Source organism: Panthera uncia, chromosome A2 (genome assembly GCF_023721935.1).
Source record: "Panthera uncia isolate 11264 chromosome A2, Puncia_PCG_1.0, whole genome shotgun sequence".
Taxonomy (NCBI): domain Eukaryota; kingdom Metazoa; phylum Chordata; class Mammalia; order Carnivora; family Felidae; genus Panthera; species Panthera uncia.
The window spans coordinates 137,985,084-137,999,381 of NC_064816.1; the positions used below are offsets into that span (position 1 = coordinate 137,985,084).

The 14,298-nt window shown below is 36.6% G+C and overlaps 1 protein-coding gene across 1 annotated transcript in view; it reads right to left on the minus strand.

Annotated features, from left to right (window-relative positions):
- Nucleotides 1-14,298, minus strand: part of GRM8 (glutamate metabotropic receptor 8) — a 755,014-nt gene that overhangs the window by 76,200 nt on the left and 664,516 nt on the right. Inside the window, exon 8 of the mRNA XM_049641781.1 lies at nt 3,512-4,447. Within this exon, the coding sequence (XP_049497738.1) occupies nt 3,512-4,447 (936 nt within the window). The remainder of the gene's footprint in view (nt 1-3,511; nt 4,448-14,298) is intronic.

Consider the following 14,298-nt stretch of genomic DNA (forward strand, 5'->3'; position numbering starts at 1 on the left):
ACCCTTCCTTCACACCACTTTTCTATAGGAAAAGAAAATTCCACTAGGAATTAGTGGAATGCAGCCGTAGGAACAAATCTAATAAATGATGTCATTAATTTCTATTGGAAAAACATGATTCAACTTGATTTCAAAATCTGAAAAAAATAGTGGGAAAATTAAATGGTGTTTTATCATTGAATAAAGACTTACTTCACAGAGCTGTCTGTCTTTATGAATGCTAAAATGTACCTTTATAATTTGATTTTACCCAGGGGTTTTCCAAAACATCTGTCTAAATTATTCAACTGATTTTAGCTTTTATTCCTACTTCTGTTATAATTTCAGAGAGACCTGTATGGTTAGATGAGTTTTCTTTTGTAGATTACTCTAAGAAGCATAATTAAATGCATACCGAAAGAAATTCTGCTCTTCTGCTGTCTCCTGTGTTATGAATTCTATGTCACTGACATACAGTTACAGGATGCATAGCTCTCTTGTTTGCTTTCTCATCTCAGATCTGACTCCTCACCATCTTCCCCTGCCCTTGAGCCTCATCTTCTCCTGCCTTTGAGCCTGGCACCTTGCTCGCGCTGGCAGGCATCAGGCAGCCATCGGCTGGGAGCCAGACTGAGCCTTACAAGGAAGGCTCGGGGAAGCGGACTGACACGGGCTCGATAATAAGCACAATACTGGACACAATGCTCAATAAGGATCTACTGAATTAATGGATGTGTGTACTGCCTGCTACAAACACTTCAAGTTGATAACGTGGGCTAATTGGCTGAGCATTAGAAATGAGAATGGAGGACTGACCAGCTCTTTGGTCCTCCAAGTCAATAAAACTTATATAAAGCCTTTTTTTTTTAGAGATAGCGAGTTTTATTCACTTTTAATATCGGTGTCAACTATTTTAGCAACGTGAAAAAGAAATCTTCTCGTGCATTTTGTGTACTGTTTTGAATAGTAAAGATATTTGGACAGAGAATAGCAAGCAGGTAGCAAATTTTATGTGAAGCCTTAGGATGACACATAATTGTATTCTATAAAATACCTCAGTAGCCAAATCTTAGCTTCTTAACAGCTCTTGATGCAGAGCCGGTCTAAATTCAGTAGCTCCTAAGACTGACTAAATAATCTAAGGACATTACAATGCTCTGAAGATTCCCACAATTTGTGTTTCTTACTGAGTTCTTCAGTCTTTTCCACATTCCATTATATCATGAAAACAAAATAAATCCACTTAACATTTTTTCTAATTTGTCTCACAATGTGCTTCTCTGACTTCCTTTGATTCACAAAGCTAAGAAAGAAAAAAATGAATTGTGTCTAGCATTCAGTCAGACCTCTGTAGGCATGGAAATGTCTGTGCCTGAAACTATACACACAAACTCCAGGTCTCAGACACGTGTTCGGCGGCAATTAGGGCGCGGTGGCACCAGCCGTCTCTCCCCGCCCTCAGCGTATTCTCCTGCCCATTTTACCCTGAAATTCTTCCTTCCTCCGGCACTGCTGCTGAGGGACAGCCCCAGTTTAGCAGGATTCTAGTTCGGGGAGACAATGGTCACCTTTTTTCGACTACCTTAAGAATGCTTATTCGTATAATGCATGCTTGCACTGCTGTGATGATACTATCTAATTGCTTAATGTCGTACCATGATTTTATTTACTCTAAAAGTTGAGGCACTGAAAGACTTATGCAAATAGACGTATCATCTTATTTGTATTTGCTCTACCCCCACTGCCCTTGAAAGTCACAATGTGAAAAGTAAGAGTAGAGGATCATTTATAAATGTAAAGCAAGAGAGAGAAAAAGAAAAGGAAGTTAGATGTCAGAACTCAGGAGATTTTGTCTGGGTAAGTATTCATTACCCAGAAAGCAAAATAAACTACTTATGGCCCCTTTTCAGATAAAACAGTATATTAAAAAAGGCAGTCCTAGGTTCAAATACAAATACAAGTACCACTTAATGTTATTAATAATTCACCTAATGCAGACATTTCCAGACTCTGAAGAATATTGTTTTGCCCTGACTAGTTCAACTAACTATATCAAAACAGACCCAACAGACATTGAGAGATTTATTTTCCAGCTCATGCATTCTCTCCTAAGTCAAATTTACAAGTTTGATCCTAATAAATTCCTATCTACATATGTCAAAATATAATGTTTATTGGGTTTAGAGCGTCAAACTGCCTTACTTTATTTTCCTGCCATGTGCTTGGTCCTACATAAAATATTCATGGACTTCTATCAGACCACCTCGCTCATGAAAGGTCACAGGTCTGGAACCCATGGTAAATTTTTTCTATTCAGCAGCAAGTTTGCTGAAGTACATTTTTTTTTTGTCCAAACATGGTTGAAAGCCACATTGATCTAGTAAGGGATGAATGCTCATACTAATGAGCTCTCTGTGCCCTTGTTGAGTACTTTTTCCTTTGAATTAGTTGGGATTTTAAGAGTCATGCATGACCTCACTTGGAATGTTAGAGACTAGGGAATGTAATTGCCCCCAGGATGCTTGATTTCCTCCTAACTTCTGATGACAGAGTGTGGAAGAATCTTTAAACCCTCATTCTGAGAGAATAACTTTTTCATACGCACATTAGGGCTGAAGGACTATTCATTCAGAAAGATAGCATTTGTCTTTGTTTTATAAAACAGCTTGTCTCCGTTAAACTACCCAAAGCTTGGAATTCATGTTTAACTTTAGTTCTCTGCTTTTCTGGACATAAACTACATGCATCCAGTTCAGCACGTATTCCCTTTCACATATAGATGTTCTTTACTTGCAGTGATTTATGTGAGAAAGGTTAATTGGAGATTCGTGGCAAAAGAAAATTATTTTACAAGATTTAATTGATCTTCACCTTCTGAAAAATTCGAAACTGCTTTTTGTAAAACTGCCCATTGCTATCTTTTTTTAAATCCTTCAACATCACCTTTCACATATGGAAAAGTGATAAGAAGGGAGGCTGAAGGGAAGTAGCAAGATGGCACAGATCGAACTAAGCCATTTCAGCTTTTTTTTGTAGTGGTTGTTGCTCTACTATAAGCGCTGCCTCCATAACTAAAACCATCATAATTATTAAGGAGCAGCTTATTCCCAGAGTCACATTACAACCAGAAAAGGAGGCATTTGTCATGCAATGGGATATCTCTGGGATAGCTCATCCCTATGAATTATGTCTGACTTTCTTTTCTCCCATTCATTTTTAATTAACATTAGGAAAAAAAAAAAACCAGTCATCTTAGTAGATAACAGACCTGGGAAGAGAAACCCAGAAAGTAATGTGAGATCTTTCAGTTTTCAGTTCTGCCAAGGTGGACACATGAAAGCATTCTTCATGGAAAATCAACCTTAGTCAACACATATTCAAAGTTAAGTGACCTTGAGGGATTTCAGAATAAGAATAAAATAGACTGAATCATCTTGAGAGAATATAAGTAAGCCAAAAGAAAAGTGGGAAAGCATCCTAAAGAAAGAAGTTAAATCCAGAGAAGGGTTGGCATATGCATTCTTGTACTTACCTTTTCTGCAGACTGGGCTGTACCAAAAAAGATGGGAATGAAAGCTAACCAAATGATGCAGGTGGTATACATGGTAAATCCAATAGGTTTGGCTTCATTGAAAGTCTCTGGGACACCTCTCGTTTTAATGGCATACACAGTACAAGTGACCATCAAGAGGATACTGTACCCCAGTGAACAAATGAGCGAGAGATCAGAAATGTCACACTTGAGCACTCCCCTGGCATTCTCTGGGTCTAGAGTCCGCTGTTCTCCATAGTCAATGATGATGTGGGGGGGGTCCACAACAAACCAGACACACACTCCCAGGAGTTGGACGGAGATGAGGCTGAAAGTGATCACCAGCTGGGATGCTGGACTAATAAACTTGGGCGCTGTGACCGATTTCTTGCCCTGCTCAAATATTCGGTGGATTCTGTTGGTTTTGGTAAGAAGGGCTGCATAGCTGAAACACATGCCAAGTCCTAGAAAGATCCGGCGGAAGGAACATATGATTGTATCTGGTGCTGCAATCATTAAAAAGGTGATTGAATAACAGAGAAAAATCCCTGTCAGGAGCACATAGCTAAGTTCTCGTCCCGAAGCCCTTACAATAGGTGTGTCATTATAGCGGACAAAGGTCACGATCACAAAGGTGGTGGCGATGATTCCCAATATTGCAACGAACACAGGCACCACAGCCCAGGGAGAATGCCATTCTAGTTTGATGATGGGAATAAGCTGGCAGCCTGTGTGGTTGATGTTTGGTCTCTGATCCAAAGGGCAAAGTTCACAGGAGAGCTCATCCACCTGGTAGTTGTAACCTTCACAGCGCTCACAGTGCCAACAGCAAGGGACTCCTTTCACTGTTTTCTTCCTCTCCCCAGGCTTACAGGGCAGACTGCAGACAGACGCCGGGTGAGTGTGTTCTCTATTAGCCCACTGCATGTCTTCCACCTGTGGGGATAAAAAATTAATGAGCTTTCCATTTCCCCCCCCATTTATAATATCCTAATCCTAGCCACAGGTTTGTAATAAATCATTGAATGCTGACAGCGCAAATATAGTTTACCATAATAAGTGCCCCATTTCTTTCCCCAATATTGACTTTTTGAAAGTGTTAAATGATTGGGTCCAATAAATCATTCATATCATCAACTTGATGAGTGTCATTAGTTTCCATTTACCTCCTCAATGTTGACCAATCTGACATTCGTAGAAAGATTTATTGGCCCAAACAGTTTTGAAACTCAGAAAGAAAGAAAGAAAGAAAGAAAGAAAGAAAGAAAGAAAGAAAGAAAGAAAAAAAGGGAAAGGAAAAAAAAGCCCCATGGAAATAGGTTTTAGAGTTAATCACAAATATAAATGCCAGAGTCCCTGAAACACTGGCTTAGGATATAAACATACATATAAAAGAGTGATCCAAGGCTCTTCACCATATTTAGGGAAATTCAAATCACATTGTGTCAGTTTTGAAAGGAAATGGGAAAATTCACTACTTTAATCTCTGATAATCCTCATGTTCTCGTGGTGATAACTATATTAATGTTTTTGTCTCCATTTAAGCATGAAATAGACTTTTATTTCCCCCAGTTTTGCACTTCCACGCTGTGAAAAAGACCACGCTGAATGAGATAGCTTGATGGCAATGTTTCTAATCTAAAAAAACTAGTCTTATAAGTGGCTTAAAGCAGTGAAACTGGTATAAATGAGAAAGTCACCCTAATGTGCTTAGTATCTACTCAGTCTTCAGGTTCTACCTTCCTCTTTTGGATTAAATCACAGGATACCTCTACTAAAATAAAATATTATTTTAAGGGTATTCTGCCAATCATTGACCTCTTCTTTGATTGTTTACTAAAGGTTCTGAACCCAGTTTCAACATGTATGGGGTAGGGAAGAGGAGGTTTCCCATACCACGAAGCAATCTTAGACCCCTGCCGGGCATCCTATAAGTTAACTCAATTCTGACACTGGCTATCGGGCAATAGCATCAGATCCCACAGGTTAAGGGCTCGGGCTGCAGGACTGTCCCCTCCACTTCAGATATCAGCTATAAGTCCAGGTTGTTACATGCGCAGATTCTGAAAGACCTATAGATTGAAGGTTCCAACAACACCGGCCTTGGGTTCAATTAGTGTGCTAGACCAGCTCACAGAACTAGGACACACGTTACTTACTAGATTACCAGCTTATTATAAAAAGGATATACCTCAGGAACAGCCACATGGAAGAGATGCATAGCGGAAGGTGTGTGGAAAGGGCACAGAACTCCAATGCTTTCTGATTATGCCACTCCCCTCAAATCTCCACCTGTTCACCAACTTTTAAACTCTCTGAACTCCCACCTTTTGTGACTTTATGGAGACTTCATCACATAAGCATGATTAATTGAATTAGTGGCCATTGGCATCGATTCAGCCTTTAGCCCCTCTCCCTTCCCAAAAGTCTGGGGTGGGACTGAAATTTCTAATCTCCTACTCACATGGTTGATTCCTCTGACAACCAGCCCCCAACCGTAGGTTATCTAGAGGGTTTCCAAAAGTCACCTCATTAACATAATTAAGACACCTTTATTGCTCTTATCACAGAAAATTCCAAAGGTTTTAGGAGTTTGTGTCAGGAATAAGGTCAAAGACCATATGTTTCTTATTATAAATCATAATACCACATTTACCTTATTAGAAACACAATCATTTTAGCAGGACACTAATATTACAAACTGGAATTATAGATCATAGGAGAGAACTTCTTACGAAAAGTAGCTACTATAAATGGTAAGTTCTATGAACAGTGATTGACACACAATTTGCCCTCAAATATTTGCTGAATTTGTGAGAAAGGAAGGACAGTGTACAAAAGAAAACCAAAGGTCCCAAATGGCATCGTGTAGGTTAAAGCCCCAAGTCTTAAACTGGCATTTACTACCTAGATCTAACTGCAGTTTCAACCTTCCCCAGTAATGTAGTCTTAACCAGGTCAGTCAGGAATTTTCTGATGGATGATGCCAAGGAGTCTGCCAACGTGCCTTCTCCATTCCCCAAAGGAAGATGAGGTAATCTGAAAGATAAGGCCTTCTCTTCCCCCTAAGGGAAGGTGACTTTGTCTGGAACAATCCTTTCTTTTCTTTTGCTTACAATTTTTTGCCTGACCCTCCTTCTGATATAAATCTTCCATTTTGCACAACTCCTTGGAACACACCTCTACTTGCTAGATGAGATGCTGCCTGATTCATGAATCATTGAATAAAGCCAATGAAATCTTCTAATTTACTCATCTGAATTTTGTTTGTTAACAATAGGAAGCATACCACAGCAGACCCCGGAGGAAGAAGGGGTCAACTTGATAGTACTGGGACCCAGTAACAGAAGGTTGCTCAAAGAAGCACAGAAATGGGAGCCCAAAGAACATTTGAAAAACAAAACAAAACAATACACAACTTATTTTCCCCAAGACCAGCTCTATTAACAACCCAAAAGAAGAATTACCGTATCCTATGGTGGTCTGGCTCCAAAATGGCTCCCGATAATCTCACCTCCTAGAACTCGTGAACTCATGTATTTCCCCTCCCACTGTGAATAGGGTTGATTTATGTAAACAAAAGTACATACCAGAAATTATTACATGTGATTTCTGAGACTATTCTGAGATTTCTGAGAATATTTCTGAAAAATATTCTGGTTTCTGCCCTGCTGTCTCTTGGATCACTCACCCCAAGGGAAGAACCACAGTGTCATGAGAACTCTTAAGAAGCCCAATGTAAAGAACTCAGGCCACCTGCCGACAACCGGCACCAACTTGTCATGCATGTGAGGGAACCACCTACAAAACAACCTGTCTGGCTGCACTCAAGCCTTCAGATGACTGCAGCCCCAGATGATACCTTGACTGCAACCTCATGAGAAATACTGAGCCAGAAACACTCAGCTAATAAGCTGCTTCTGAATAGATACTGTGTAAGATAACAAATGTTTTACTGTCTTAGGGTGTTAAATTTTATATAGTTATTTGTTACACAGCAATAGAAAACTAATACTACTCAAAATAAGCTTATCCCCCCATTCTGTGACCACCACCAGTGTAATGTTCTATTGAGAATCTACTCAGAAGGCAGTGACGCCTGTCATTTACCAAAAATATGCCCCAAACTGGCTCATTTTGGCAATATAATTTCATCACCTTATGGTTCCCTCTCTTTGGGAACATGCAACTGAGACTATTCTCATGAATAGATCTATCACTTAAGGATGTTTTCTTTTCTTGAATGTGGGGTGAATGATTGAGGATAGAGAGCTATAATCTCCAAGCTCAATACTTGCAGAGGTTGATTTATGTAAACAATAGCACATACCAGAAACGATTACATGTAATTTCTGAGATGAGGTCATAAACAGTATCTTGGCTTCTGCCTTACTCGAGGTGGAATAGAAAATTCATGCCTGTTTAATTTCAAATGTTCTCCTTTGAGAAAATAGTAGTACTTGATGTGTCATAAGGGCACTCAAAACCATTAGCTCTTACCCTGTCTTTTCACCACAAAGGTAAAGCAATCTATCACAACCCAGCTAATTTTCTATTAGGTTTTAAAGATTTAGAAAAGCTATTTTATTTATGTATAGAATTCCATTAGGGAAGAAAAAAAAGTTAAATTGGAAACATACAGTGGTTTCTCTTGAAAATATTGAGAAAAATGAAATGCTCCACAGAATGGCGAAAGTATTGATTTTATACCCTAATGGACTCCTAAAAGATAATAAAATACTTTTGTGAAGGTTATATTTCAAAGCTAATTATTGTAAAACCAAAATTGCATTTTGTTTGGGGTTTCTATAGACATATGAGGTTATTGAAAAAAAAAAGGCAGCCAAATATCTCAAAAACATTAAACTTCAAGACTGGTAGAGACTTTAAAGGTCAGCTTTCTAACCACATATATAATTCTTTAATTCTTAATACATTTCATTTTCCAGAAGGAAATAAGACTTGTTAACAAAGAGATACACTTATATCAGATAAGCCTCAATACATAGGATAAATATTTATCATTATGAGCCAAATATTAAATTTTCCATGATCAATTTCTGTGTACTGAATGAATAGAAAATTATTTTTCATAAATAAAAAATAAAGTTATAAGATAATGGGAAATACTGCAATACTTTAAATAGTTAAGAATTTTAAGAAAAACACCCACAGTCAAACACTACATATGACTTTTCTTAATATATTAATTATATTTTTGTAATTATATATTATATTTATTTTATATAATTATATATTAATTATATTATATATCATAATTATAATATAATTAATATATAATACAATTATATATTAATTATATTTTTGTAAACGTGATACATACACATGACTCCATTTTCATCAAGGAATCTATTTATATATAACTGTACTGTGTTTTGATGCCATAGTTGAAGTCTGGGAACCAACCAATACCTCAGGGAAGGATAAATAGCAAATAGTTGAATCATGATCTTATAAATACTTTAATATTTGAGATAAATAATTTATTTTGCATATGTTAAACAGTGATTAAAAACAATACTACTTGAGAGTAAATTAAACAACCTCTAATTTTCACAGCTGTACTATAAAGCATAAATAAAGATCATTCAGCCCTTTTGCGCAACTTTATTAACAGATCATACCATCTTTCTTATGAGTGTCCATGCATTTTTAAAATTTGTCTTCCTTGTCTTTGACATTATTCTGATATTAGATTAGGGTTTCTTTCTAAAATATATAGTCTAACAAATGGATGATAGTTATATAGACAGACCTCCGGGGACAAAACCATAACCCATTCGTGTCTTGACAATGTTTACCAACAGTGATTCACTCTGTACGTTCCAAGCCAGTACATCTCATAGAATATGAGCCATCAACTGGTTTCTACTGTCAAATCCAATTACTACTGCAGACAAATACACCAACAGCCAAAAACCCAAAACTTTCTGAGTGTGTTTCTTCTTCTTTTTTTAGAGAGAGATAAAGAGTGCAGGTAGGGTAGGGGCAGAGGAAGAGGGAGAGAGAGAATAATCTCAAGCAGGCTCCATGCTCAGCGCAGAGCCCACCACGGGGCTCTATCTCACGACTGTGAGATCATGACCTGAGCTGAAATCAAGAGTCAGATGCTCAACTGACTGAGCTACCCAGGCACCCCTTGTGCTTCTATTTTTTAACCTTTAATCTTTTCAGACCAATCAACCTAGAGTAATTATTCATAAATTCTTTAAATAGACATTATTTTTTCACAACAATTTTCTTCTGTGTAGTTTTAGTATCTCTTGAAAACCAAAAAGACTATGTTTCCAAATTAAAGGCTCCATTATAATTAATAATTTCCAGTATTCATTATAAAATCCTTACTCAATATACCTCTATTATAGTATTTTCCCCATATTTTAAGTGGTATCTTCACTGATATGATTACTATACATGTGGGAACATTTTAAATACTAACAGATAACTGATATAACCAGTCATACCATTCTGAATTACCTATTTTCCTTTTGCTCTATACATAAGCCAGTATCCATAATCATTTTGGTGACTAGTTTGCCACCCCAGTATTCAAACACCCAACTCTTCATATGACTTTATGTCATATCTGCAAATATTTCCAGTGAAACTGGGCATTTTAAAAAAGCTTTAATTACTAATTTCCACATAATCTGTAGGTTTAACAAGTGCACTAATTAGCCTAAGTATTTAAAATGTCAAACTTTCGTGTATTTTGTGAATCATGATTCACATATGAGTGAATACATGTTCCATAGTCAACCTGATAATACAACTCAAAGTTTCTCAGTATATTGGTATATATATTAATACATGAATATATATTGCTTCCTTAATATTCATCCATTTCCTTTGGGTCACACATAGCTTTCTACTCATTTTCAAAGTGGGAAGTACTATTAGGGTCCTTTGAAAATCTAATACTTACATGTGAGACGATCCGTATATTAAAGTGCTGATTTTATATAATATTACATATCCATATAACCTTTAAAAATGCAGACTTCTCAGGGCACCTGGGTGGCTCAGTTGGTTAAGCAACGGACTTAGGCTCAGGTCATGGTCTTGTGGTTTGTGGATTTGAGCCCTGTGTCAGGCTCTGTGCTGACGGCTCAGATCCCGGAGCCTACCTTGGATTCTGTGTCTCCCTCTCTCTCTGCCCCTCCTCCGCTCATGATCTCTCTCTCTCTCTCTCTCTCTCTCTCTCTCTCTCTCTCAAAAATAAATAAAGATTTTAAAATGCAGATTTATCCTATTTAGAAGGACAATTTAAAATAAAGTTAATAAAATTTTATCATCAAAAAAGTAAAATACTTCAGAATAAGCAAGTGCAAATTTTTTTTCACCAAAACCTATAAAATATCATTTTAAAAAATGAAAGAAGACCTAAATAAGTGAAAAGAAACCCCATGTTCATGGATAAGATGCTAAGACAGAAACATTCCCTAAACATTAATTGACAGATCCAACATGATCTCTATCAAAATTCCATCTGGCCTCTGCAGAAATTGACAAGCTGATCCTAAAATCCATTCGGAAATGTCAGGGACCCAGAATAGACAAAGCAATCATGACAGTGAAAAATAAAGTTGGCGAATTCACACTTCCTGATTTTAAAACTTACTACCAAGCTATAGTAATCAAGACAGCATGATACTGGCATAAAGATGGACCAATCAATGAAATAAAATTAAGGACCCAGAAATAATGTCTCACATGTATGGGCAATTGATTGTTAACAAGGATGCCAAGAAAATTCAATGAGGAAAAAATAGTCTTTTCAAAAAAGGTGCTGGGACAAGACATGACACCAAAACCTTAAGAAACAAAATAGAAATAGGTGAATTGGACTTTATCAATAGTAAGTCCTTTTGTGATTCAAAAGATGCCTTTATGAGAGTGAAAAGACAACCCACAGAGTGGGCAATATTATTTCCAAATTGTGTATCTGATAAGAACATATATATATCATGAGATGAAATTTAAATTTTACTTTTTTTTAAGGCATCTGACTATATATTGAATTTTTTCAAATTCTTAAATTCCAGTTAGTTAACATATAGTGTAATATTTGTTTTAGGAGTAGAATTTAGTGATTCATGGGACACCAGGATGGCTCAGTCGGTTAAGCGTCTGACTTCAGCTCAGGTCGTGATCTCATGGTTCATGGGTTCGAGCCCTGCCTTGGGCTCTGTGCTGACAGTTTGGAGCCTGGAGCCTGCTTTGGATTCTGTGTCTCCCTCTCTCTCTGCCCCACCCACCTCTCACTCTGTCTCTCAGCTCTCAAAAATAAAGAAACATTAAAAAAATTAAAAAAAAAAGAATTTAGTGATTCATCACTTACATGTAACACCCAGTACTCATCACAAGTGTCCTCTTTAATACTTATCACCCATATATTTTTATAGACCACACATATATATATATATTAAAAACTCTTAGAATTAAACAGTTAAAAGACAAATAATCCAAACAAAAATGAGTTAAAGAATTGAAGAGACATTTCTCCAAAGATGTATGAATGGCCAATATGCAGATGAAAAGTACCCAACATCATTAGTCATCAGGGAAATGCAAATACAACCAAAGGATCCACTAGGATGGTTATAATAAAAAGTGCAGACAGTATCAAGTGTTATTGAAGATGTGAAAAAATTAAAACCCTTTACATTGCTTATGGGAATTTAGAATGGCTCAGTTATTTTGGAAAACAGTTTGGCAGTTCCTTGACAAGTTAAACATAGAGTTGCCATATGACCCAGCAATTCTACTTCTAAAAACAATTCCAATCCAAGAAAACTGAAGGCATATGTTCTCATAAAAATCTATATAAGAATGTTCAGGGTAGCATTATTATAATAGCCAAAAAGCAGAAACAACCCAAATGTCCATAAACTGATGAATGGATAAACAAAATGTGCTACATCTATACAACCAAATATTAAAAATAAAAAAGGAAAACAGTATTAAAGATAAATAAAAAGAATAAAGTACTAATATAGGCTATAAAATGGATGAACACTGAAAATATGTTAAGTGAGAAAAATTAATGACAAAGACCACCTATTGTGTGATTTTACTTTATAGGAAATGTCCAGAAGAGGCAAATCCATAGACAGACAATAGACTGAGGACTGCCAGGGGTTAAAGGGAGAAGGGAACAGAGTGAGTGCTCAAGGGTACAGAATTTCTTGGGTGGTGATGGAAGTGGCCTAAAATTAGGTAGTGGTGATAGATGCACAACTCTGTGAATATACTGAAAAGTACTGAATTATGCACTTTAAAAGGACACATTTCATAGCCTGTGAGTGATCTCAGTAAAGCTGTTATTTTTTAAAATATGCAAATTATTTAACTTGATACATTCAGGTACTATTAACGCTGGGTATTATTTGTTGCATAAAAAAACATGTTGCAGATTCACTCTGTTTAAGACACAGGTTCAATGTGGGGATCCAACAGTGACAAGGACATGGTCCCCGACCTCCAGAGACAGTGTAGGTAGGGAAAGAGATACACAAAGAGCAAGTGACAGCTCCATATGAGACTCCCTAAAAAGGGGTGAGGAAATGGTGCTGCTAGAAGAGCATCCTGCAGGGTCAGAAAGAAAGAAAAAGGTCATTAAGACCCAGGGGCAAGAAGTCACATCAATCAGAGAAACTAAAGGTACAAAAAATGTCAGGCGTGTAGATTAAAGCATGGGGTGGAGTGGCAAAGAAGATGTGAGATCATGAAGGACATAAGCCACCAAGAAGAGTTTGGATGCTATCTTACAGGTGGTCAAGGGATCCTTTGGAGGATTCTAACAAAGACAGGGGTAGTGAGTTTCATTGTTTAGAAGAATCGTGGGCTGCAGAGTGGAGGGAAGACTGATGGAGTCCAGGACTCGAGACAGACCAGTCACACAGAGGCTGCTGCAGAATTCCAGGTGACAGGTGGGGGCGACAGGAATCTGAGGGTGCAGAGTGGCCAGGAAGGGCTCTGTAAGCAGGTTTTCAGACTTTACTCTCTAGGCCATAGACAGCGATTAAAGGATTTTAAGCAAATATATGGCATGATTTTATATATATATACATATATATATATATGTATTTATATATATTATATTTGTATGGCATTATATACATTATATACATATATATGTATAGTATATACATATATAATGTATATGTATATAATATATATACATAATGTATATGTATATAATGTATATATACATAATGTATATTATATATGTATATGTACATATATATGTATATAATGTATATATGTTATATACATTATATGCATATATACATATATATTTATATTATATTTGTATGGCATTATATACATACATATATGGCATCCAGACACCCAATTTGACAGTCATTCTTAGCATTCTCTGGTGTGTGTGTGTATATATATATATACACATATATATATACATATATATGTGTATATATATATAGACATACATATATATATATAATATTTATATGGCATTATATACATACATACATATATGGCATCCAGACATCCAATTTGAAAGTCATTCTTAGTATTCACTGATATATATATATTTATATATTTATATTTATATGGCATTATATACATACATATATTATATGGCATCCAGGCATCTAATTTAAGAGTCATTCTTAGCATTCGCCGACTCCCACCCCTCATGTCTAATCAATCACCAGCCACAGGGCCTTGCATGATCTTGCCCCTAACTCCCAGGTAATGACTGACCATTACATATCAATCCTCCCGACTCCCCTATTACA